A 26,041-nucleotide genomic window follows, 5' to 3' on the forward strand; every position below is an offset into this window, starting at 1 on the left:
CAGGGGCGCCAGCCCTGCAGCGATCAGACATGATGGTAACAGGGGGGAAAAGTTATCCATTTTTGCTTTCCTAAATTCTCATTAAAGCCCATTAAAATGCAAACAGACTTGCATTGTTTCTTTCCCATGAGTGATCACTTTGCTGTCCCTGGGCTACATGACTGTCTCTTTGTAAATCCTCTGCACACGAGAAGAATCACGCTGTAGGTTTAGGTGCCATCAACCTAGGAAACCTTACTAAATATATATACTTATATATACAGGAATAAGTGCACATATTGTAAAATATTAGATGTATTTTTAACAATGATCCCCACTTTTTTGCATTCATATTCAGCTTTCATATTCAGCTTTGAATTACCAAAGTGAAGGCCTGTGTGCCTCCAAAGACAAATGTGACGTTACAGATGCTGACAACCTCATCGCCACCCAGAAAGAATAGCGCGTGCAAATCATACAGCCGGGCTGCGGCAAGCTATTTGCAGCAGAAACTACTCTACGTGTTTTCAATCCAGCCTAGGGGAGCTTCGGCTGTCGGGTTTTGGAGGGGTGGTAAGCTCCGCATTCAAAATGCTACACATGCACAATAAAACGGATTTTGCACACACACAAACTTCTCAATTAGCACATGGGAACCAGTCACATCTTTGTGAAAATAACCCAAAACTCCTGCTCCGCTCAAGTAATTTTCCCTAGACAAGCCCACTGGCACTTTACTCTTATACGGAATGGCCTCCGCTTCTGCTGACAGACTTGGGGCATTCATGGAAAGCTTAGCGGATGCCCCACAAGCAAAAAGGGGAAAACTAAGTGTCCTGGAAAAAAGCTGCTTCCTTTGGCAAATGTTAAAGTAGCTGTGAGCAGGAGCTAAGCACTGGCTCCTGGTTCTTGGCTCCATGCCTAGATGCCACATTCTTCCTGCCAGGCCTTTGCATTAAAAGGCATTTACTGACTCAAGACATCCCCTGCCCTGAGAAATGGTAACTAAGAGGCAGCTCTGCGTGACAGTGACACACCAGTGTCACCTGCTTGGAAGCAGTGGTCAGGAACTGGGAAAAGCCACAGCTGGACAAGCCACTCGGCTCCTTCGCAGAGGCCTCGCAGCACTTCTGCATTCCTCTCCTGTCCTGGATCACCTTTTGGATAAGAAAACTTGACTCTCAGGATCGCTCAGCGCTACCCCATGTTGGTCAGAAGCTCAGTACAGCAACGGCCTGGCATTTTAAGACATCAGTGGCTTAAACCATAGTGCCTTTATGAGGGAGCAGCAGAGCCAACAGGAAACGTGCCACCACAGCACTGCAGCCTGTGCCCCAGCACATGCAGCGCCCAAGCCTCCCTCCTCAGCAGGGCACAGCAACTGCTCATCGAGACAAGCTATTTTTGCAGGACACAGCCAATATATGCGAGCAGTACCCTGGGATAAGGTGCAGAACAGGAAAAAAATATCTGGGATATATCTGAGTTTATCTTCCAAGAATATAAACCCCCAAGGACTATCCATCTAAGGGCATCATTTACTGCAATTAATAATGAAACAACAATCCCACGGATAATCCTTAACAAGTCACTTAGCAGTTTAATGAGCTTTGGGGATAACCCTTTGGACTGACCTGCCCCGGCCACCTCTCACTCGCAGCTCCCAGACGTGGCTGCTCCAACAGAGTTTCTGGAACCATCACGCTGAGGTTAACAGAGAAGGATTTAAGATATTTAATTCTTTGACTAGTAAGAAATGAGAAGTTCCCAGCTTTGGGAAGGGTTTCCTTTGCCCCACTATCTGGAAGCTCCAGCTGACACACCATTACCACCCTTCAGCGGGGGACTCTGGATGCCCCAGTGCATTCACACTGGAGGTGGGGTAGCTTTTTGAGAGTTAAAATAAGCTTAAAACACTTCTTAGATACAAAGACTTATTCAAACAGGCTCTTCTGTGCTTCCTGCTCTTTCCTTTCTGGGTCCTGCAAGCAGAGAAGGGCTCAGCTCTTTCTGCTCTATTTTCACACTCGTTTTGTTTCAACACAGAGATCTCCCGCACGTCCCCTCCAAAAACCAACCCTTTTACAAGCCTCCACCATGCCTAAATTAAACAGCATTAAATGGACCGTTTTTGTCAAACGGTCTAAAACTCACTTTTCCCGCCAAGCCGCTAGGACATACTCAGATTTCAGGTCGCACACCCTATTTAATACATTGCCTGGAGGAGGTTTTCCAGAAAGAGTGTCAAGATATAGACAGAGGATGACTGCACACCAATTCCTTACCCAGCAACTTACTGTTACATTCAAGAAATAGCCCAGCCTTCATTTCTCAGCCTTCCGATTTTTATCTTTTCCATCAGCTCTCCCTTGTGCTCTTCTTTCCACGTAAGAACTATCAAACAAATCAATCAAGGGATTAAATGATACAACCTTTCCCATTGCATTTGCTCTTTTACTACAGTAGACTAGACCATCCCCATTCCATTCCAAGCTCTATGTATTTTAAGAGATTACGTATTGCTGACATTGAGAGTTCCCACACACACGTTCTTGCTCTGAGGCTGCATGCAGACACCAGGACATCTAAGACGTTCATTTACACTTAGTCCATATTTGAAAGATCTTCTTCTAATCTCAACTGCAAACCATTAAGGGAACTACAATTCAGCTGATTCACCAATTTCTGCTTCTGCTTTTTTCTCCATGCTTTTCAAAATCAACAATGAAAGGAATTTCTCTTCTGAACAAAGAGAATTTCTGAAGGAATAACTTCCAATCCCAAAGCAACTTTCAGTGCTAACTGCATGCAAACTTCAAATTTGCTCAGCCTTCTTCCTACGCTCTTGCCTGATTTGGTATCTCCCTGCAGGCCCCTTTAAGCCTGGAAATCTCTTTCCAAAGTTAATTTTATCTTCCTTTTATCTGATAACAGCCCTCAGAATGGCACATTCAATTGTGCTACCAGCAAAAACGAACAAGGGAATCTGAATGCTTTGTGCGTCTGCAACATCAGGAGTAATTAGGGTTTATTTACTCAGTGGCAGTAGCAGAGAGCTGGTTGGTGAATGCAAACCGGGTTCACAACACACCTGATGTTATAACCAGTCTCTGAGAATTTCAGGTGAATTAATAATTCAGCGATTAATAATTTAACACAGACAGTGCAACACAAAAAAAGCACCAAGCTCTTCACACGTATGCCACTATGCAGAAATAATGTGCCTTTCCTCCAACAGAGCTTGACTCCGCTCGTAACTGAACGGAGAAAAATTCAGTCCATCCCTAACAAACCTGCTTGAAACAACAGAGACATCAACAGGAAACGCAGAAAATCCCTCAACCCTTTGCTCGGGCTGTAAAGACTCTCCAAGTGCAAACACGGACAGGACACTAAGAATCACTACTCTTAGTCCAGTTTTAAAGCCAGTGTAGAAGGTGGAACATTTCGCTAACTCCTGAAGCAGCTGAATGTTAAATCCATCGCTCATCTGGGAAGGACAGTCTAATCCGCTCTCTGGCCGGGAATGCAGCCTGCGCGCAGGGAACGGCGGCGGAGCCGTCGCCGCACCGAGCCGGGCGACAGAATTCCCGCCGGAGCTCGTTCAGCCGCGGAGCTGGGAACGGCACGGAGGCACGGCCGCTTCCTCTTGTACATCACCTTTAGAGTCGGCTTAAAAGACCACGCGATTTCATGCATGGTCCCTTCCTGAAAAGGTCCCCACAGTGCTAGCTTGGGCATTCTCAAATGGAAGATATTCCTTATTGCGCTTAAAAATCCCCTATGCTGGTGGAGATTCCTGTTACACTGGCACTACCGACCCACCAAGAGAGCAATGGAAGATGGTGAAACCATAAACCTGCGGCTTTTTGCTACTTGGGAGCTTTGAGGGGACCACTTCAGCTTTCACTTAGCAGCTTTTTGTAGCCAGCACCATCCTGCCTTCCGACGATACAGCAGCATCCTTCCCGCAGCTGAAATAAGGGGCATCCTCATTCCCAGCATTAACTGGAAAAAAATGAAGTAGAAAGTTAGCCAAATCCTACTTTATAGGTCTTTACTGCCACAGTTCTTTCATGTGGCAAGTTTTCCACACAGTTTGCCTTTTTTTTTTTATTTTACAAGGCAAACACTCACAATGTTTAAGAGCAGCTGACTTAACCATCTCTTCAGCTAGGGTAGGACTCAGACTATTTTCAAATATTCCAAACTCAAATTATTTCCTGCAAACTGGTTTCTGGATTTGCATTTTCTCCTGCAGTTGAAGACCAGCAGACAGCCAAATTAAATCACGTTTAAGAAGTGACAGGATCTCAAGAGAAGAGAGTGAAACACACTTTCATTCTTACAGCTGGCAGGATGCCATTTACCCTTGACTTTCTTTCTGTGTTTTTCTTTTTTGGTTGGTTGGTTTTGTTTTCTGTTTTAAAATAAAGACCTAAACCTTAATATTTCCAGTTTAATCAGCAATTCTCAAGACGTTCACAAATTCACTTCCGTAACCACCCTTAACCATATATACACAGAGGAGTCATTAAAAAACATAGTGGCTGGAGTAAATGGCAGGTAAGACCTGCTAAAAGACCTGTGACCATCCCTGCTCTCGTGAGGAAGACCACCTTCCTGAAGGGACAGACCGAGACTCTTCCATGCTGTTCATCAAAACCTCTGGAAAAGAGCTGCTGCCTGGGTCTGTGGTTGAACAAATGCATAAATTGGGACTAGACAAGCGCCAAAATGCAGAAATAAGTGTCAAGTAAAGTAACTACAGGAAAAAACAAGGTAGATTAGTCAGTCGAATTAAAGGAATGTTCTTACATTTCGAGCTGCCCACTACATCTGCATTTTCATGAGGATCAACATCTCTCAAATTGTGTAATATACAGTTAAGGGATTCTGATTTCCGAGAGAATATTAATCCTCTCTAAGAAGCAGCAGCAAGATGAGAAGCACACGACTAACTGAATCTGGGGTTTCATACAAACGCTGACTCTCGTGCCAGGGCACGGGCTCTCGTAACAAGCCCTTGCCTGGGACATGCTATAATAAAAGGAGCTTCAGGCTTTGTCTCTGAGTGCAAGAAGCATGAAGTGACCTCAGCACAAATTGCTGTGCCTTATGGACTACACATGCTCCGGGCCTAAAACATGTTAGCCAATAGAGGTACCCAGTCAGCTACACCAGTAATAGTCAAAACAATTACTCACTGCAAAGAGTTTAAGAGTTTGCTACATAGCTTCACGAGAAACCAAAGCACCAGAAAACAAAAAAGCACCAAAACATCACGGCACCCCCTGACAATTAAATCACATTTCCCTAAGGAGAACGAATTGGGAAAGAAAACGGATTTGTCATTAGTCTGTTAGCACAAATACTCCTTCTCTGGCAGTTTTTCTTACCATTCATTTCATTTTATATTTCATAAGGATTCGACAGTTTGATACATAAACTCCTGTTGGTGCAAGGTGCAACATACACAGAATCATAGAATAGCTGAGGTTGGAAGAGACCTCTAGAGATCACCTAGTCCAACTCCCCTGCTCAAGCACTTTCATCTTGTACTAATACTTTCTTACCTTATCTTACACTAATTTCATACTAATATTTTCATCTACCCCTGTGAGCACCTCACTAGGAACTGAGGTGCAAAGAAAACAGTTTAATAGGGTGAGGAAAGTTAAATAAATGAGATAAATAAATTTACAAAACCTCTAAATTGTAGCAATATTTAATCGTATCTAAGGAACTGGTGATTGTCACTCAGCACTCTCGAGCTGTATTTTTAGATTGATTTTTTCTAAGCAGCTGCATTGGTGGGAGCTCACCTAATTTCTTAAATGTAAAATTCCACCTTTCTTTTGCTTTACAGTAGCTTATTTAGAAAGAAACCGACTCTAGCAGGAAGTTTAAAACAGAGAAAAAGCATTTTTGCTACTTAATATCTTTTAATATCTTTTGTTGTATTAAGTATTTAACAATTATGCTTGCAGGTGATCTGGTTTTAATGTACTTTGTTACTGCACTATAACATTTAAGCTTTTACAACAGATGGACACGTAAGTACAGATGTTCTGGTGAGTCGTGAGGCTCTTTAGAAGTTAACTTACATCTAAGCAGTTTTGTCTTAGATATCAGGTCTTCTCTCAGCCTTCTCTTCTCCAGGCTGAACAGAATGGATGTCATCTATCTCCACTTCACCAAGGCTTTTGACACCATCCCTCACAACATCCTCCTGGGCAGGCTCCGGCAGTGTGGGATAGATGAGTGCACAGTGAGGTGGGTTAGGAACTGGCTGGATGGCAGAGCTCAGGGTGGTGATCAGCAGTGCAGAGTCTAGTTGGAGGCCTGTAGCTAGCGGGGTCCCCCAGGGGTCAGTCCTTGGCCCAGTCCTGATCAATTTATTCATCAGTGACCTGTATGAAGGCACAGAGTGCTCCCTCAGCAAGTTTGCTGATGATACCAAACTGGGAGGAGTATCCGATAGCCCAGAGGGCTGCACTGCCACAAAGAGGGACCTGGACAGACTGGACAACTGGGCAGTAAGAAACCTCATGTTTTCATTCCAGAAACTTACATGGATTGTGAGAGTCCGGCAGGATGTTCTCAGGCAGAACAGCAGCAACGGATGAACATGGAGAAAGCCGTGGGAATTCCTGAAGAGCCAGATGCCCCAGTTGTGAGGGATTACAGCAAGCTTGTGGTATGTCTGTTTTCAGTGTTCTTTAGAACAAAGTGGGGAACTCTCTCCCCTCGCTGCTGTGAGGGAAGCAGAGGTTGATGGGCAGTTGTGGGCACTATTTCCACTTGCCCGGTTGCTGTCGGTGGGTCCGACAGCCTCACTCCACGCACAGCTCCTGAACAGTGTTGGCAGTCAGTTGTGCTGTGATGTGATTGTTTAGCTCCTGAAGACTTAAAGAGCTTTTCCAGAAGGTCTTATGCTATTTTAAACTTGTGTTGTCTCCATTTTGTTTTCGGCATCTGCTGGATGGTGTCACTAAGCTAACAAGGAACTTCAACATCTTTTACCTGGAAAAAATATATGCTCTCTTCAGCCAGTGCATTTACCAGCACTGGAACAATTATGACAAAACTAAACTCTTTATGGTCAATTTTATATATATTTTCTAATGGTTATATATAGTATTCTATCACTGTTACACAGTCTGCATGCACTCTGGATATCATGCTTATTTCATATTAATTGCTTTAGTGCTTAGTTGTCATAAGACTTAGTCATTTTCGTATGGAAGACATTTATCCATATTCCAAAACCATTGACAAATTTGGCATCATGATTTGCAGTTTCAGCAGGAGAAAAAACAGATTGGACTTGAAGCCAATGGTTCCACCCGCACAACTCCTTCAAAGCAATTAACCTTGGAGGCTGTGGAAAGCTTTTCTTGCTCTTTTTTTTCTTTTTCTCTCTCTCTCTTTCTTTTTCTCCTTAGGGATGGGGGGGACCATGTAAGGAGCGTTCTCTTCTCAGTCTCTTACTTACTCTTTCTCCCCCTACAAGTAGGCAAACACGGGAATACTTAAGTCCTTCCTTTCTTCAACAGCTTTAAAATAATTATAAAGCAGAAGAAGAGTTGGAGATTTTTCTTTAGTTTCCCAATCATCTCTTCTGAACTTCGATGTTCAAGTGTCTCCAATTTGATACAAAGGGAGGTTTCTGCCTGGGCAGGTTTTAGAGGAATTATTCAGGTTCTCTGTCCTTTCCCTGTAAAAGAGGATTTAGGAGTTGTCAGCAGTCAGCAAATGTCTTCAGGAGGCACCCACCACCCAAGCCAGGAAATCCCAGTGTTGGTTTGCTTTAGGTATGTTGGAAATCGAGTCCTCAGATCCAAAGAGTCATGAGGCCACTCGTCCCTGAGAGCTTGTGTGTGAGAACAGATACAATTCTTGGTCCCTCTGCAGTTCACCTTGAAAAGAGGGAGCTTCTTTGCTTAGGCACTGGTATCTCAATCTCTTCTTTCACATCAGATTAAGAGTTAGAATGGACGCTCTGTTCTCACTGTGCAGGAATAAGGATATTCTGGATTCAGGGAGGTCATGCCTGAAAAACGTTCCCTTCTCATCTCCTGTAATGCCACATACTAGCTTGAGAAAGGAAAATATTTATGTTATCCAGGACTTGTGGGCTTCTGCAACTTAATATTGGAATGCTCAAATTAAACATGCCTGGATTTCTTTGCTTTCTCCCTTTTCCTTTAGCTTTAAGTACAGTTCTCTCTTCTTCTGAGTGCTCTGGGCAAGTAGCAAAGGTAAATTAACTATTGTGCAGTCACAAAGTAACTTTCTCAGCTTTTAGTTGTGGTTTCTCAGGGAGGATCTCCTCCTAACTGTTGAAACAACTGTTGCTCCAGGCTCTCTATCCTCTACTCTTCTGGACACATAGGGATGTCTGAAACTGCAGAGAATATAGAAGCATTGTGATGCTTTTAGCACATGTTTTTGCTGAATATCACCAACAGTTGGATATATTTACAGATTCTTTAACTTTGTGTGAAGAAATAAACTATCAGGTTCTTAAACTTCTATTTATGCTTATTGATATATATATTTTATTATCAGGAAATGAAGAAAATAATTAGAAACCTCCACAGTGCTTCATAATGTGTTCTTCAGAACACTTCATTTCTACTTTATTAAAAATAATATTTTAATTGCATTCTGTTCTGTTAGCTGTATATAGTTCAATCAAGAGTACTTCTAAACACATATACTATATAAATATGGATATATTTTATATCCATATATTTTATATACATCCATATATAAAACAGATTGATATACTTGTTTTATATGTATAGATTTATATAAAGCATATATATATTTTATATTGTTTGAATATGTTTTAATAAAAAGTAAAACATCATTTGAGCTTGTCTGTTTTAATTGCAGAATAATTTGAGCATTAAAATTCTTTCTTCTTACTGGTATATTAAATACCTCATATGAAACTTCACCCTCTTCTTGGTTTATCAGTTTCATAACTAAGGCAAACAAGAAAAATGTATAGTGAAGAATACAGGAAACTCTCACCTTGCCTTGGCGGCTTGATCTCCAACTTAGCTGGTTGTTGCCAAAGATTGACGAGATTGGTCTGTCTGGATCTTAGACAAAAAAAAAAAAAAAAAAAAAAAAAACAAAAAACACAAAAGCCTATTACCAAGACTATATCTCAATTGTTTTCTTGCAAGTTTTGTCCAGGCTTCACTTAAACATGGAAACTAAAACATCCAGATTTCTAAAGTAGATGCCTGCAAGTCACGTGAACAGAATTCTTGCCTGTTAGTGCTTGGTGTGACAGCCCCGTCCCGGACATGCTTGCTCCAGTGGGCACCAGGAAATTTTCCTTGCACCTCCAGGGAGAGGAGAGGGAAAAAAATACAGAAGTAAAAATGCATTGCTTATCCCTTGAAGATGATGTTGAAATCCTGACATCTTAAATGCACCTTTCACCAGGTAGTTGCTGTTGGCTCATTCTGTGGTAACAGGGAAACTTCTCACACCGAAAAAGAAGGGATGGGGTGGGAAAGGCAGACCCAGAAACAATCTTCTGATAAAACTCTGGCTCTTTGGTTCTACTTTTTTTGTGCTGCCACTCTCAGCAGGAGACTGTAACTATGGTGTTTTAAAAGCGTATGTGTATAAGTGAGTAAATATCAGTGGTCTTCCCTCATGTAATGCTACTGGAGAGTGACACTTCCTACAAGTTACCTTTTTTTTTTTTTTTTCCTACCTCTGGGAAATGTAGCAGAGTTGGGTGCCTGACTTCAAAATCCCATAATCCTGCTAAAAACAGTGAGTAGAAACACAGCACTGCAGGAAGAACGCAGGGTAGGAGCTAAAACTAAACCCTAAGCTAAATCCTAAAACTGACCCTGTGAGTGCGTACTAACTGAAGAGGTCCTCTCAGCTCTCAGTAGGTGTAATCAGAAATGTCTTTTGGATTTGTAGGTTTTTTTTCCCTCCTAAATCTTTAATTCTGGGCCAGTTTGTTAAAGGCCAGGGGTGGTGGGTCTGGGCCCTCCCGAACTGCCCTCCCAGCTGACAGACGTGGGGGAACTGCTGCAATCTCGGACTCGTGGGGACGGGACAGTGATGCTACCCCTAACCATTACACACACACACACACACACACACACACAACATATACATATATATATATATATGAGATTCACCTTCCTTTCACCTGCGGCTGGCCTGTGCTGAGGTTCCCCGGCCCCTCTGGCCTCTCCCTGTCCCGAGGCGATGCCGTCACCTGCGCCCAGGGCTCCTGGCATGCAGATGTGGAGATGGACACCTCTTCAATCCAGAAGTCCAAAAAACAAACAAACAAACAAACAAAATTTAACAGAGATATTCTTAAAAACAACTGAGAATAAGATACACATTCTGCATTTTTTGAAAATGGAACAACATTAAAACCAATAAAGAACGTGTATCATGCTGCTATTGTGCATGGCATGGGACACAGCACCTAGTGATGCTGCACGTCCAACTGTGCAATCTCTGTATGCCAGTTTCAGCTGTCATGTCCTCTTTATCTTTAAGGTATGTCCAAGCATTTGTGTACCATGCAGAATATCTGCATCTTCTCTCTGTAGCTTCTATATGCATTGTTTGAATATGTTTTGCTAAACAGTAAAACATCATTTGAGTTTGCCTGTTTAAACTGTAGAATAATTTGAGCATTAAAAATCTTTCTTGGCAGTCTTATAGACTCCTACTGGTATATTACTGGTACATTCAACTGGCGAACAATTTACCTCATTCTTGGTTTTTCACTTATATGACCAAGGCAAATAAGAAAAAAAGGATAGTGAAGGAAACAGGCAGCTCTCACCTTGCCTTGGCTTGATCTCTAGCTTAGCTGGCTGCTGCCATAGATTGACAAGATTGGTCTATAGGGATCTTCGAGAATAGGATGGCTTTAAATAAATAAATAAATAAACCCTGTGCAAAAGGTGTGAAGCTGAGAAATTACAGGAATGATGCCTGAAAGTAGCTTCTGAGAAGCCTGAGAGAGCACATACTGAAAATGTCCATTTTTGCTCCCGTCCTTCTTTGCTTTTTCCCTGCCCTTGTGTTTCTCCTCTAGCTGGCTCTGCAGGTTACGTTTTGGGATTTTGACTCTCACACCAGGGCAAGCGAGTGTTGGCTCAGCTTCCCAGCCTGATCTGAGGTCAAGACTGCCCATTAAGAAAAGGGAAGAGTCCTGCATTACAGCAAATCTAGGCCTAATCTAGGAAATCTGGGGAAGCGGAGTGTTAACTCCAGCCTGCCGGCACCGCTGCAGGCCACGCTGGGCACTAAGTGCTGGGCTGAGCTCGCCCACGCACACAGAATTCCCCGAGGCCGGACGCCTCGGCTAGGCAGGGAAATTAAGCCCCCTCACCAAATACACTAACAGGAGCTCTTCCCAAAGCATGCACCCATTTTACACCTTACCTTAACAGGAAAACAGAGATGACTTTCGCCAAGAGATTCTCCAAAATTCACACATCCCAGTCTTTGGCCCACTCTCAGGGGAGCCCCTGCCTCCCATGCCCACTGCAGCCCTGGAAGAACCACCTCCCCGTGGGCTGGGGCCTGACCCCCACCGAGCCGGGCCCGGCTCTCACCTGCTCTCTCCTGCTCTTTGCTTCACCAGCCCTGCTGAGCTGGCGGCGCTCCACCTGCACCACTGCTTTTGGCATCAGCAGGAGCAGCTCAGACTGGGACATGCGAAAATGAAAACGCCGCTAGCGAAGGACCCAGCTGCGTCCTGGCACTGAGCAGGCCACAACGGCGCATTCCTCCCGTTCCCAAAGCCGTCTTCCCTCATCCCTTCTGTAGGAAATCTCCCCGACGGATCCTCCCAGCAGAATTTACTGGTGGATATAGGAGCTCTGTAAAGGAGAAACAAAGTGACTCAAGGCACTAAGATTACTAACACCCTCAACATGGCTATTTAAGCATTGCAGCTTGAGCCAGCTTTGCAAGAGAAAGCATCGGTATTTTTTCGACCTTTTCTTTCAAAATAATACCTGGACCTACTAAAGGAAACCCTTAAACAACACTGACGGATATCCAAACTTCATTACCTTTTTCTTAATTAGAATTTCTAAGACATGGGATTTAGTAATTCAAGGACAAGGACAAGGAACTTCTTCCACTAACTCCACAGGTTGAAAATACCATCTACTTACTCCCCAGAGCAATGCTGCTCCCCAGCCCTCATTTCAGCAGATCACACATTTGGGTCTCCTCCTTAATGTCACTGCCTGGACACTCATTCCAACAATTCCACTCACTTCAGCAAGAACATAAGGCTCCCTTACTACTACAGGAAAGAACCATGAGAAAGCTTTTATTTTTATTTGGGCCACAAGAAGAAGAACAGCAGTTACTGGCTTCTCTTTGACAACAATGATGCCAAAAGGAAAAAAAAAATCCCCAAATTCAGACATTTGCCTAGTACATACCAATAATATTTAAGGAGAGTTATATATTTATCCAAAATTACTTTGCTACATGCACTTAAGGGGAGCCTGCTTTAGATGTTGGGAATACAAAACAAAGCCAAAGAAAACATCATCTCTAAAAGACTAGCTTTGCTTCAAAATATTATCTATAGGGCCTATATTATTCACATTGCCTTTATATGGCCAATCATCAGGAGCTTTTTTTTAGACACAATTCTCAGAGAAAAAAAAAAATCCCCACCAAAGTACTTCCCCAAAATAGCTTCCCTGCCACCCCAAAATAATTATCTCCAAACACCCCCCAAAAAATTTTCCCCAAACCATTTTCCCATTCCCAGTTAAAAAATTCCCTCAAAAAATATTCCTTCCAAAATAATGTTCCCCCCTAATGTCTCCTTTCCATTTTTTTCCCTCCAAATATTTTATCCTCTCAAAAAATTACGCACCCCCCCCCATTTCTTTTTTTCCTCTGCCAAAATCATTTCCCTTCCAAAGAATTTTTCCCCTCCAAAAGTCTTACACCATCAAAGCCGTTACAGGTTTTCCCAGTTTGTACTGGGAAAAAACAGCCCTGTTGACCACGGAGCTGCTGCTCGGATCTGTGTCAGCCCCGTTCTCTGCTGGAGCAAACTTACTTTGGTGGCCACTTTTGTGGCCCCACGGCCGAGCTCACTCCGCTCCACTGGGGCTGCCCACAGGTCGGCCCTGAGCCCGCACTGAGCCCAGGGCAACGGCAACGGCAGAAACGCTCCCACCCGCTGCACACAGGACATCCTCTTCGGACACGCTTCCGTCCTCTGCATTTGGGAATCACAAATGAACATGAACACGTCCACGAAAGACACTTTACCAGCTAATACATTGCTCCGTTTCCAATGTCTGCTCAATCAACACCTCTACAAAGGCAGCAGCTCCCAGATCCCGACACCAGCAGCAGCAGCGACGGCATCGCGACGCCCCGGCCGCTTCTCTGCAGCGCGGCCCCCTCCGCGGAGCTGCCCTGCAAACCCACCCCAACGAGGGCTCGGGTTCCTGTCACCAGCCCCCAGCGCTCTGCAGCGGCAGGAGCCGCCCGGCCCAAGGACGCCGAGCGCCGGGGCCACGTCCTCCCCTCCCGCCGCCGCCCCCCCTCTCGCTGCTCCCCGGCCTCCCCCCGCCCCGGCCCCGCGCGCAGCCCTCCCGGGACACCCCGCACACGGGCAGGCCGGCCCCGCGCCCCGGCCCCCCGGCCCCGCCGCCGCCTCCGCGCGGCGCTGCCCCCGCCGGCAGGACGCGGCCGCGGCCGCCCCACGGGCCGCGAGCGCCGCCCCCCCGCGCCCTTCCCGCGCGCTCCCGCCGCCGCCGCGCACCTGCCGCCCGCCGCGCATGCGCCGCGCGCCACAAGGGGCCGCCGACCGCACTGCGCACGCGCACGCGCCCCGCTCCTGCAGCGCCTCCGCCCCGACACGCGGGGGCAGCAGCGAGCGCGGCAGAGTGCACTGCGCATGCGCGCACCCCCCCCCCACGTGGTGGCGCCGCTCCTGGGGCGCGGGGGGCGGCGGGGGGAGGGGGCGGCCTCTGCCCAGCGGTGGCACCGACAGAGCGAGAGGAAACGGCCGCAACCTGAAACAGCGAAAGTTCCGCAGGAACTTAAGGAAAAACGTATTAGCAGTGAGGGTGACGGAGCACGGGAACAGGCTGCCCGGAGAGGCTGTGGAGTCTCCGTCTCTGGAGATCTCCAGGGGCCGCCTGGACGCAGCCCTGTGCCACGTGCTCTGGGTGACCCTGCGTGTGCAGGGCTTGGACTAGATGATCCCTGGAGGTCCCGTCCAACCTTAAGGATTCTGTGATTCTGTGAAGGAAAGAGTTAACAGCTGGAAGTGCCCCCTGGCACCAGCTGTGCCCGTGCGGAAACGCTGGGGGCTGCTCCCAAGGCCGAGACGGGGAAGCGGGAGGTCTTGCGGGGAGGGCCGGTCTCGCTGCGCTGGAATTGGCAGCGGTGCCCGGCTGGCCAGAGAGCCGATAGCCCCTGCGGAGGGATCCCAGAGCCGTGTCGCTGGCGCTGCCGGGAGCAGACACCCTCCTGGGAGTCGTCCGCAGCGTGAACCTGGCCTGAGCCTGTCCTGGGGCCGGGTCCCGGCCCTCCTGGGGACGCTGCCTGCGGCCCCTCGTCCCCCGCCGCCCTGGGCCTTTTCCGTGCGCGCGGCGGGCGCGGGAGGCAGGGCCGTGGCCATGGCCGTGGCGCGGGTGCCGCGGGCAGCGAGGGCAGCGCGAGCCCGGGCGCCGCTGCCCGCGGGACGGGACGGGACGGGACGGGCTGCGTGAGGGCGGCGGCTGCGGGGGGACCCCGTCCTGTCCTGTCCTGTCCTGTCCTGTCCCAGCCCAGCCCAACCTGTTCCATCCCATCTTGTCCCACCCTATCCCGTCCAATGCCATCCCATCCCATCCCCTCATTTGTTTTTCTCTTTTTTCTCCCCCTTTTTTTTTTTTTTGCATTTTTATCTTTTCATTCTCTCCTTTTTAAGCTTTCTTCTTTCATTGTCCCCCTTTAATCTTTTGTTTGTTTTCATACATTTTATCCTTTTTTTCCTATATTTCCCCTTTTACATTTTCTCCTTTGCTTTTATCCCTTTTAACTCTTTTCATTATTTTTTTCCCTCTTTAACTTATGTTTTCCTTCATTCTTTGCCCCCTTTCATCTTTTTTTCTTTCCTTTCTCTCTTTTAGTTTTCTCTTTGGCTCTCCCTTTTATCTTTTTTCATGTTTTTTTCCTCTTTTATATTTTTTCCTTCATTTTTCCTTGTTTTGGCTTTTTCCTTGATTTTCTCTCAGCTTTTCTCTTTCCTTCCTCCTCTATTTTTTAGCCTCCTTATTCCATTTCCCCCTCATCCTTAGCTGTTTTTTTCCCTTTTTTCCCCCTCAAAGCCCCATTATTTCGGTGAAGTCACTTTTACAGGTTTATGTTCCTGTTTGGCATTGGGGAACTCGAGACGTTTTTAAGCCGTCGGGGGCTTGGCAGGAGGCTCGGGAGGGCCTCGTGGGGCCGGGAGGCTCAGGAAAAGTCCCCGTCGTCGGGGGCGTCGTGTGTAATTTGTGGGGGCGCCGAGGCGGGACGTGGAGGTGCAGAGGGGGCAGGAGGCAGCGGTGCAGGCGGGACGTGTCGCTCGCGGGGCCTCCCGGAGCGGGGGGATGTTGAGCAGGAAAGGGGAAGGCAGCGCTGCCTGGGCCCCCTGCGGAATGTTGGTTTTCAAAAGTGCCCTCGGAATGGGAAGGGGGCCCTGTGCCCTGCAGCCCGTTGGGGAAAACGGACGTGCTCTCCCTGGAGAGGGTGACGGCGCCCACAGGCTTTGCAGGAGAGTGTTGCTGGCCAAAAGCCCTGCTCCCCGCTCGGGAATCGGGACCGGGAGCTCCTCAGGTGAAGTCCTTCTGTCCAGGTTGCTCTTGGTTCTTGCTGTTCTCCTCAGCGTGGTGCTGAGCCAGGATGTGGCTGTCTAAACTGTGGGGTGTTTGTCTCCCTCTTGCCGCAGACCATGGCAGCCCCAGGGCTTTCGGCAGGTGCCCTCCTTGACAGGAGCATGAGGATGAGGAGAGAGGCTGGAGAGCGGAAGGTGCTCTGGGCCTGGGGGCTCCTCAATATCTGCACTGCCGGCATGATCTGCGTGGACATGTATGTTGGCTGCGAATGTGACTGCGTTACAGAAAACATCCTGCCTTGTGCAGGCCTCGGTACTTCCCAGAACCCCATTACTGCCCGCTGGTAACTTTTCCTGTTTTATTGTATTTCCTTACCAGGACTGGAAAACTTCTCAGCACATACTTCAATATCCCCTTCTGGCCTCTCTGGTTTATTGGTGAGTTGTCGCTGCCCGTCAATGTGTTTTGGGAGGAGGGAATATTTTGCACTTCTGTTTTCTTCCTGGGGAAGTTGTTTTAAAGACAGCTTTAAAAAAAAAAAAAAAAAAAAAAAAAAAAGGCAGAGCTTCATTTTACTTTCTTTTACCCCTGTTAGAGCTATGGGAATTTCCTCACTGTAGTGACAGGGAAGAGTCTCTTGGCGGCCCTGTTGTGGGGCTGTGTGACATTTCCAGGTAATGAAAGTTCCTTTCAATGGAGTAGACTCCAAAGGAGCTGTATCAAATCCCCTTGGAGGATGGAAAGGAGGAGGAGTGAGGCAAATGCAGATATGAGAGACAGAAGGTTTGATGGAAGAGCCTTGCTAAAGAGCGTGAAACTTCCTTGTAGAGATTTGTGTTCTCCCTGGAAAATACCTTGCACTTTTGCAAATAAGCATTAAAGCCCCATAAATGAATTTTAGCCACATAAATGAATTTTAATGTAGAAAGGAGATTTGTCTCAACTGGTTCTTGAATAAAAAGAACCCATGAAGAAGCCTTATCTCTGTCCTCAGACTAACACTTACAGGAGCAGTTTTTTATGCATTTTTAACCTGTTTTTTAATATTAACAATAAGTTATTACTCATGGTCATGCCATCTAGCATGATAAAACCTTTTTTTCTTTATTCTAGAACTTGCACTGGTTTCTCTGTTCAGCCTGAATGCCGTGTTTGATCTCTGGCTGTATTTCAAATACACGAGGGCACCAACTCACCTGGTTATGACTCACAGGCAGCAGGTCCTTCTGGGGATGCAGAACTCAGGTAGGTAGTATAAACGCCTGTTTATCTGTGTTCTTTGCAGTTGGTGTCTTGGTCAAGTACAATTCTCAGCTTCTTTGTCTGAACACAGCAGTCAGACAAATTCCCTGCAGCATGTTAAAATTTAAAGTAGAAGTGCAAAATTGGTGAAGGATTGAGGGGAGAACTGAAGAGGGAAGAAGCCCTAACAAAGGAGGGGACAGCAGCCTGTTAAAGGGCAGCTGGAGAGACTCTCTGTGAAACTGGAGAAGGAATTTGTGGCCTCCCCGTGGAGCTGGGAAGAGGGCTTTTTAGCACCATTGAATTTCCTTCAGGGCAAGCTGCGTGTCTGTGTTTTGCAGTGTGGATTCAGAGGAAGCAGGGGAGTTGGAGGCTGCTGCATGTGCAGGGCTCACTGTGTTTTTGTGCTTCTTGCAGCGGTGCCGATAGCTCCAGTGCAGGAGCTGTCAGCGAGGAGAGTCCCTTGGTGTGGGGCTGCGATGCAGGGCCAGAACGTGCTGAGCTACAGCCCAGGCCGCCCCCGCGGGGCCCGTCCCAGCTTGGCCTCGGCTCCTGCCCCAGACTGTGACCCTCAGCTGCCGGCTCTGCCCGCCAGCAGAGCCTCTTCCAGCAGTTCTCTGAGCTCCCGGCCCAGCTTGGCCTCGGCTCCTGCCCCAGACTGTGACCCTCAGCTGCCGGCTCTGCCCGCCAGCAGAGCCTCTTCCAGCAGTTCTCTGAGCTCCCGGCCCAGCAGCAGCTGCATCCAGGTAAGGACGGCGCTGGCTGCGAGGGAGCGCCTTGGCTTGGCTCCTCGTGTGCTCGTGCTGGGCCCTGAGCTGCTGGAGGTGCCCGGCAGCTGTCTGCTCCCTTTGCACATTTGCCCTTCCAGGATTCGTCCTTTCCCTAGAGTTAATTTATTTGTTTTGGAGGAGTTGGTGGGTTTCAGACAAAAAGCCTGAATGGGGAATGCAAATGTAAATGCTGAGGAGTAGAAAACCAATTCCCCTGATTCAGACTAGACTTAATAGCAGCAAACTCCAGAGCCATAAATTCATCTGTTGAGTCAATTGATTCCTGCAGTTTGTAAAATCAAAGTGGAAGTCTTATCTTCCTCATATGACACAAGTGTCTGCTTCTGTTTGCCCAAGCTTCCCAGCTTCAGCCCTTCTCCTGCGGCTTCTTCACATGATATGAGTATTGAAGCAGTGAGAAGTGAGCTCAGGAGCCGTCACTGCCCTTCACCAGTTCGGCCTCGTTTCCTCCGGAGCCAAGAGGAGGAGATCACAGACCAGAAGTCCCTGCAAAGATACCTGCAAAGGGAAGAGGAGAAAGAGCGCAGCCGTCAGATGGGTAAAGAAATCCCTTTGCTTGGCCTGAAAGGATGGGTGAGGAGAGGATGTAGGTTTTATTAGTCGTTAGTGGAGAGAGTCGTGGGTGAGAATAGCTGGAAGGGATTTTGGGAAAGGGAGAGAGCTCCTGAAGTGCTAGTAAATAAAATGACGTCCCTGCTATGGTATTCCCCCTAGATGTGGTCAAGGTGGCTGCTGACCACTTTAGTCTTCTAGGCAGTAATTGAGACAGGAGGCAGAATTTTGTAAATTCTCCACATCTCGGTGCCTCAGGGACTTCAGAAAATTCTCCTCCCTTACCATAATTCGTGAGCTCATCTTTCCAGTCAGAGTTGAATCTGTGCAGTTATTGCCTGCCCTATTGCGTGATTCTTGTCCTCCTGCTTGTACTAATTGTGCGTGCCTTGGATGTCATTTCAGCAAATTCAGTTTACAGCAGCTCCCCATTCGGCTGCCCAGCGTTTTGCAACCTGACACGTTTGCTGGTGGAGCAGGCCAAGGTGCTGCGGAAGTTCCAGTACCAGGTGTCATGGTGTCCCCTGGGCCGCAGGGAGGAAGGTTGTCTGGACGTGCCACAGGCTGGCGAAGAGGTAAGTTCAGCACCAGAGGAGCCCAGAAGCATAGAGCTCCTCCAAAGGGTTGGCCATGATCTCCATCACACTCCTTTACACTTGTGTCTGGACAAAGTCTCATTCAAAGGGGTAGGGTTAAGGGGAGCTTTAATTAAATTGGATCCCTGTCTTGATCTCATCCCTTAATCTAAGAAAGCTTCTTCTTCAAGTACCTCTTTCATGTGTCCTGCACCTCTGCCCCAGTTTTGTTCTGCGAGATCCGGGAGCTCCAGGCAGTGACTGTGGCCTCGGGTGACATGTGGTGTCCTGTGAGGAGAGAGTAGGAGTGCAGTATGGCCAGGTGCTGAGGGCTCCCCATGCTGCAGCCAGGAGATGTGTGAGGGCTCTGGAACATCTGCAGTTTGCCCTGTGGGCTGTGGTTGAGCTCCGAAAACATCGTAGGCCCTAAAAGCTCCTTTGTTTTTCTCTCAGGTTTCTCTCTGTAGGTGGATAATGACTGTGTTGTTTGTGTAGGTTTGGTCAAGGCTGCTGGCACATGGGTGGCAGCTGGATGCCCTGGATTTCTGGACCGATCGGCTCCGAAGGGTAAGTCCTGTGCCCATAGACGGCCTGTTCGTGCTGCTCGAAGAGGTGCGGCCGGGTGGAGAAGGGCCTCATCTCTAAGAGACTTTGATCTTTGGGACTGGTGGGGATGAGGGTGGGCTTGGCCACGGAGATTCAAAGAGCATGCTAGTACCAAAGGAGGAGTAAAACAAATTTCCCACCTCAACTTATGCCCTGGCTGACCTGGGTGTTGTGTATTCTGCAAACCTTCCAGTTGTAAAGTTCACCCACCTTTGAATGGAGACAAATATATCTTAATGCACACTGCATGTGATAAGACTGCTTTTTTTTCTTTCTAAAATCCAGATTTCCAAACTGCTTTTTTCCCTCCTGACTTTCAACCTCCTTCTCCTGGGCTCAAGTAAAGCATGGAAAATGCCAACGCAGTGGCTTTTCCTGACAGTCTCAAGGAGCATAATAAAGAAAGAAATGAAAACAAACAACAAAAAAGAACGTTTTAGTCTTGGGAGCAGGAGTCATTGTAGCAAAGGAAATACAATTGCATGTTTGTTTGTTTGTTTGTTTGTTTTAAAAGGAGTGGGGGGGTTGAACAGTAAAGATTCTTGAGATCTGAGATGGTGTCCTTTAGCAGCTTCCTGAGCACCTTGTTGCTTCTAACCTTTTTACTGCTTGCATTTCTTTTTGCTAGTGGATTTTGCAGACAATTCTAGAGCCCCTTGTCCAAGAGATGGAGTCTGTGAGCGCTCAGCTGAGAAGAATGGGGTACCCCGCAATGCCAAGCGGAGGTAGGATGATAGGAGGAGCCGTGGGGTTGCATTGTGTTTTCCTGGAAGGGTTATTCCTAAGATATGTGGAAATTCAAGTGTCCAAAAATGATTCTGTGTTATGAGGAGAGCTGTCTCTGAGCTCTTCCTGTCTGTTATGTAGCATCTTTAAGGTCTTGGTAGTAGATTTTTGTCATGCTGATGGGGTTGAGCAGGGCAGTCTGAGGTGGATTTGAGAGAGCTCTGAGCATTAGAAGAAATGGTCTTGGTCGGGGGTAGGAAGAAATGGTGTTTTTGTTGGGGATAATTTTGTTTTTTGTTGGTGGTGGCTTTGTTTTTTTGGGTTTGTTCTGGGTGTTTTTAGGTTTAGGGCGTATTTTGTTTGTTTGTTTTTCCATTTCCCTGAGTTGAAATTGCAGCTGCAGTTTCCTAGGCCAAGTCTGAAGAGGCCCCTTCCATGGGCAGCTCACACAGACGTCCCTTTCCCCCAGAGCAGGGTTCGATTCGCTGCATTTCAACACGGGCTGCTTTTTTGTGCTCCGGTTTGTAGTCTCTGCCGAGACCCGCATCCCTTGTGATGCCTGTGAAGAACTGCCCCGTTGCTGGCCTCTTGTGCACCTCCCTGCTCCCCTGCTGCTCTCTGTTAAAAATTCCTTTTGATTCTTCCCTTTCCAGCCCCTCTCTGTTTCTCCTTCCTTACGCCAGGCAGCCTTCAAGGGAGGGTTTTGTGCCTGCCCAGCCCTGCACAGGGTTTCTGCTCTGTGCTGGGAGGGAGGCAGCGAGTGCTCCATGGGGCCGGGCAGGGAGCGTGTGGGGCACTGCCTAAGGTGTGAGCTTGAGCTCTGAGCTTAGCAAGTAGTTAAGAGCAGAGGAGGCAGTTCCTCTTTGTAACAGTGCGTTTGTTGACCCCTTGGCAGGGCGGCTGATCCCGTTCGAGTCGTGGGTGCAGGTGACGCGCTGGCTCTTCTTCCGCGCACAAGTCAGCACGAGCAGCATGAAACAGGCAGCGCTGGCTGAAGCCACAGCCATTCAGCAGAGCCTGCTCACCATAACGCGGTACCTGGGCGTCACGGCCAACCAGGAGTACCTGGTTCAACGGATCAAAGGTACGTGCTCCCCTTGGAGACTCGGGAGCGTTTCGCTGAGCTGGGTCAAGCACTGGTGGTGCCAGATGCCCCGTCAGTGGAGACGCTCGGGCTGCAGTCCCAGCAGGGCAGAGAGCTGCTTTGCAAGGAGCAGCGCTGGGTGTTTTGACAGCTTTCTCTGCTCGTAGCAATGTGGTGGTGTGGGCCCAGGACTGGTTTTAGAAGGTTTTATTTCTCATTTCAATCAGAGCCGGGCAAGAAGTGTCCTATTCAATCCGTTTATTAATTAGGAATAAAACTTCCCTTGTAAACTCAACTGCCTTGAGTATATATAATATATACAAGCATTTAATGAGTTCAGTTGTTCCTTCCAGTGATTGTGGTGCCCTGGCCATGCACACGGAGGTGTGGGGTTCCCAAAGCTAGTGCAAAATAGATCTTTCTTGCACCTTCCACCGCCAGTACCTGAATAGGTGTTGTTGTTTCCAGAGCTGTCCCAGGGAAGCTTCCGCTGGGGCAGAGGAGGGGATTTCAGAGGCCGGCAGTGGGGAGCTGACTTGCCCACCGACTCCGCTGTAAGTTTTCAAAGATGCTTTGGTAAAACTTCCTAAAGCTGCTCGTCTTTCAGGATGAAGCATTTGTGGGTGGCTGCAAGAAGTCCAAATCCTCTTTGCCTCGCTTATCCTCAGAATCGCAGTTTTGAATAATGCAAAGGGGCCTGGACGTGGTGCAGATCACAAAAATGCACTTGTGTGTGTTAGTCTGGGGGCGGCCTCTTCTTTAGACTCCTGTGGGATGTCCCACAGGTAACTGTGAGGGCAGCAGCCTGAGATAATTCACCTGAAATAGTTAAAAGAGAGACTGCAGAATAAGCCAGGGAGTGGAAAACAATCGTTACACTGTCCCTCTTAGCCTGTATTTGAAGGAAAACAAGCACTGAAAAAAAAAAAAAAAGAAAGAAAGAAAGAAGGCATTAAACCAATTAAACTAGCATGAAATCAGTCATGTGATTGACTGTGTCCTGTATTTGTTCTCATGCCTGAGATTATGGCAAGAGAGTTGCTGCTGCATTGTAGCCTTTGGTTCCTCGGTCTTTCTGATGGCATTCAAGTGAATTTTGGGTTTTTTTGCACAGATCCTTATGCACATCTTCTGCACCTATCTGGACTCCAGGCTGCCATGGAACATCCAATATCCCGATGGCAAAACCTTCACTGCCCAGCACTTCATCCAGACACCCCATGAACCAGGTACTGGCATTCTTGGGCTGCTGCTTTAGCTGCTGTTTGCCCCTTGCATCCCATGGGCACCCTTAAAATCCCTCTTTTCTTTTCTGACCTTCATTCCCAGACCTGACGGATGAGAAGCTCTTCTGCATCTACCAGAGCAGCATCAACCCACCACACTACCAGGTCATCTACCACGGCCACATCTACAACGTACAGGAGGTAGGAGCATGTTAGGTGTGTTCTGCTGACAGGAATTGTTCAGCAGAACTGATTTGGGTTTGTTTTTTGTTCTATTTATTTATTTATTTATTGTAACTAGCCACATCTATGTTTAGATTTAGGCTGGCTCAGTGCAGAAAGCAGCTTCCTGTGCATTTTCTCATGACTTCTTCTAAGACCCTAATTTCTGTAAGCTCTGATGTGAACTGTTATTCCTGAATGCCAACAAGCCGGAGGCTTCCTTCTAGGAGTTTGTGGAGGGAACCATCTCGTCTCAATGCCAAGCTACCAGATTTTTCCTGCACGTTTTCATACTCTCTTGAGCCCTGGGTTGTGACTTGGTCGCCAATTTCAGAAAAATGCCATAAGAACTCCTGAGTATTTGAGGATGGTTGCCATCAAAAAAACTCCTCAAAAATCATTTTTTTCTGATGTTTGTCTAAGTGAGAGGTAAATATTGAGGCAATCCCCCAGGCTGTTGTACCATTTTTTTGAGGTTTCTATTATAGTCTTTCCTCATCGCAGGTTATTAAACCTCTTCTATTATGGTGCACACCCCCTGCATACGTACCTTGCCAAAAGATTTGAAGGAAAAGCTGTACAGCTGTGGCTAAGCTAAGGGCAGGATGTGCCCGTTGGTTTGCATAAGACATTCTCTCTAAGATAGTGGTGTGAGTGCTTGTCCCTGCAGTCGCTCCCAAAGTCTTCTCTCTTCCCACGCATTCAGGGCAGAAACAACCTGCTCCACGCGTTGCTCCTGTTCCTCTACATCATCAAGACCAGGGAATTGGGCATGCTCGGGTAAGTGTCTCCCCGTGGGTCCCCTCGCGCTGCCGGCGAGAGCTGAGCAGCAGCTTTGGGTGCTGAGGTGCCGTGAGGCTGCTCCGTGGGACGGTGGTGACGGTTTTAAAATCCTGCTGGTGTTTTAAGTAAGGGCAGCCGTTCTGTAGGACTGTGTCAGCTGGGTGAGCGTGAGCACGCGGGAAAGGTTTTAGGTTTCTCCTTGGTCTTGTGCCAGCTGCAGATGAAGAAGTTTTCCTTGTAAGGAAGATGGGGTGTAAACAGGAGCTTTAACTTGCCGCTGGTTTGTGACTGTGGTGTTCTTTTTGCAGGCGCGTCAGTCTCGGTGCTTCAGGCGTCAACGTGCTCTGGATTTTTGGAGAGTGACGAGCGGGACCACAGGTTGGCAGAGGAGTGATCCCTCTTCCCAGACAAGAAGAACCGAGCAGCATCATTATCCTTTTTGCCTTGGAGCAAAAACCATTGGAGAATTAGGGTTTAGGGTTAGGGTTTAGGTTGGGGTTAAACATTTTGTTTGCTTGTTTGACTGATTGATCTTTGGTTGTCGTTTGGGGTGTTCCCCACCATTCCAGTACACTGTTATGTAACAAATGCTGGAAGCAGGTGGTTCATATAGTAGGAATGATGCTCGGCTTTGGTGGGCAGTTGCGCTTTAGCTGCTTTTGGTACTGAACGTGTCTGCATGGAGCTGGGTCCTGGAGCTGGGTTTCCTAGGCAGGGCGGCTTTCGGAGGCGCTTGGTCAGCCCGTTCACGGGTCCTCTGCAAATCTGGTGGTGTTTGCCCCTTAGAGCAGGAAGGTAGAGTGCTGCTGGCTGTGATACTGTGGGGATGGATGGATGTTGCAGGTTGTTTGGTCTAACTTTGTGTGCAATGACTTTTTTTTTCTTTTCCAGGTTGTAGATAGCATTTAGAATTGTTTAAGCATTAGAAATAAGGTAAGGAATAGATCTGTATTTTTTAACCTCAGTCGGGGCTTTTCCCTCTGTCCTGGCTGCTCTGCGAGGTGTCGATCGTCTCCAGCGCCTGCAGGGAGCTCCGTCCTGGAGCTGGGGTTTTCTAAGCAGGGAGGTTTTGGAGGCGCTTGGTTACCCCGTTCCCAGGTGCCCTCTGGGAATCCGGTGGCCTTTGCCCATTAGAGCAGGAAGACAGAGTGTGTGCCGGGGGCTGTGAGTAGTAGTGGTGAGGCTGCAGAGGCGGCTGTTGAGGGGGATGTCCCGCTGATGCACCCTGGGGGGTTGTTAGGCTTTACATTAAAAAGGAACACGCATGCTAACTGACCTGTTTTTTGGTTTTGCAGGTGCAGAAGATGGGGGCCCAAATGGAAAGGAAGATCCTAAGCCCTATAGGCCTCAGCCTTCCAGCCCTAGCCCTTCAGCCAAGCCCTTCGCCCTAGCCCCGTAGGCGTCAGCCCTTTAGCCCTTTAGGCTCAGAGCCCTAGGCCTTATAGCATCCCTATAGGATCCTCCTAAGTCTATAGGGTAAGTTTAGATTTGCGAAATAGGTTGCGAGAATGGCACGGTTGTACATTCCTTTGAGCAATAAAGATGGAAAAGGTGTTGGAGTGCGTGTCTCATTTCAAATAAAGATGTTTGTGTGGTGTCTCATTTCAAACAAAGGTGTTTGTGTGGTGTCTCATTTCAAATAAAGATAGAGGTGTTGTTTTGTTGCCTTCATTGAAGTAGATGCTCCCCTAAAGAGATAGGGCCGAAGGGCTAGAGCTCAGGGCAAAAACAGTGGGGATAAAGGGTGGGGGCTAAAGGGCTTGGGTTGAAGGGCCAAACGGCTGAGGGTTTGGGTTCAAAAGCCAGGATTCAGCAGCTGGGATTAAAGGGTTTATGACTACAGGACTAGGGCTAAAGAGATTAGGGCTAAAGAGGTTTGGGCTAAAGTGCTAGTGTTGAGGATTAAAGGGCAACAGTTAAAGGGCCAAGGGCTAAAGGGCTAGGGCTGAATGGTTGGGTCTTAGGGTTAGAGGGCTAGTCATAGCAAGCTATAGGGCTAAAGGGCAAAGATTAAAAGGCTGGGGCTAAAGGGAAAGGGCTAAATGCTCCAGGTATAAAAAGCTAGGGCTTAGAGCTACAGGGCTAGGATTAAATGCCTAAAAAGCTATAGGGTAAGACTTGAAAGGGTACCATTCAAGGCTAGCTTTAAATGGCTGGGATTAAAGGGATAGCACTTGGGACTAAATGGGTTTAGGGCTAAGGGGCTTAGGGCCAGCGCTAAAGGGCTAGGACTCAGGGTTAAAGGGCTAGGCTTAAAGGGCTAAGAGTTAGCCCTGAAGGCCTTAGGGCAAAAGTGCGAGGGCTAAAGGACTTAGGACTAAAGAGCTTATGATTACAGGGAAAAGGCCTTGGGGCTAAAGGGATAGTGCTTAGGGAAAAAGACCTTGTG

The 26,041-nt window shown here is 47.6% G+C and overlaps 2 protein-coding genes across 2 annotated transcripts in view; one reads left to right on the forward strand and one right to left on the reverse strand.

Annotated features, from left to right (window-relative positions):
• The window catches only part of LOC148595533 (adenylate cyclase type 10-like), a 253,341-nt gene that overhangs the window by 42,829 nt on the left and 184,471 nt on the right, over positions 1–26,041 (reverse strand).
• LOC148595535 (transmembrane protein 209-like) lies at positions 15,962–24,015 on the forward strand. Its single transcript, XM_088520363.1, has 14 exons — positions 15,962–16,098; positions 16,224–16,282; positions 16,959–17,090; positions 17,505–17,600; positions 18,312–18,416; positions 18,836–19,005; positions 19,501–19,572; positions 20,240–20,336; positions 21,233–21,421; positions 21,890–21,975; positions 22,536–22,650; positions 22,751–22,848; positions 23,576–23,649; positions 23,961–24,015. The coding sequence occupies exons 1-14, from the start codon at positions 15,962–15,964 to the stop codon at positions 24,013–24,015; spliced, it is 1,485 nt and encodes a 494-aa protein (XP_088376489.1).

Source organism: Tinamus guttatus, unplaced genomic scaffold, assembly GCF_059628265.1.
Source record: "Tinamus guttatus ecotype Peru unplaced genomic scaffold, ASM5962826v1 Tinamus_guttatus_pri_ptg000087l, whole genome shotgun sequence".
NCBI classification, from domain to species: domain Eukaryota; kingdom Metazoa; phylum Chordata; class Aves; order Tinamiformes; family Tinamidae; genus Tinamus; species Tinamus guttatus.

Excerpts from the sequence above, each read along its gene's own strand:
- LOC148595535 (XM_088520363.1), top strand. The coding sequence starts at position 15,962 with ATGGCAGCCCCAGGGCTTTCGGCAGGTGCCCTCCTTGACAGGAGCATG. Across the intron at positions 16,099-16,223 it reads GGCATGATCTGCGTGGACAT|GACTGGAAAACTTCTCAGCA; the intron begins GTATGTTGGCTG and ends TTTCCTTACCAG. Across the intron at positions 23,650-23,960 it reads AGGGAATTGGGCATGCTCGG|GCGCGTCAGTCTCGGTGCTT; the intron begins GTAAGTGTCTCC and ends TTCTTTTTGCAG.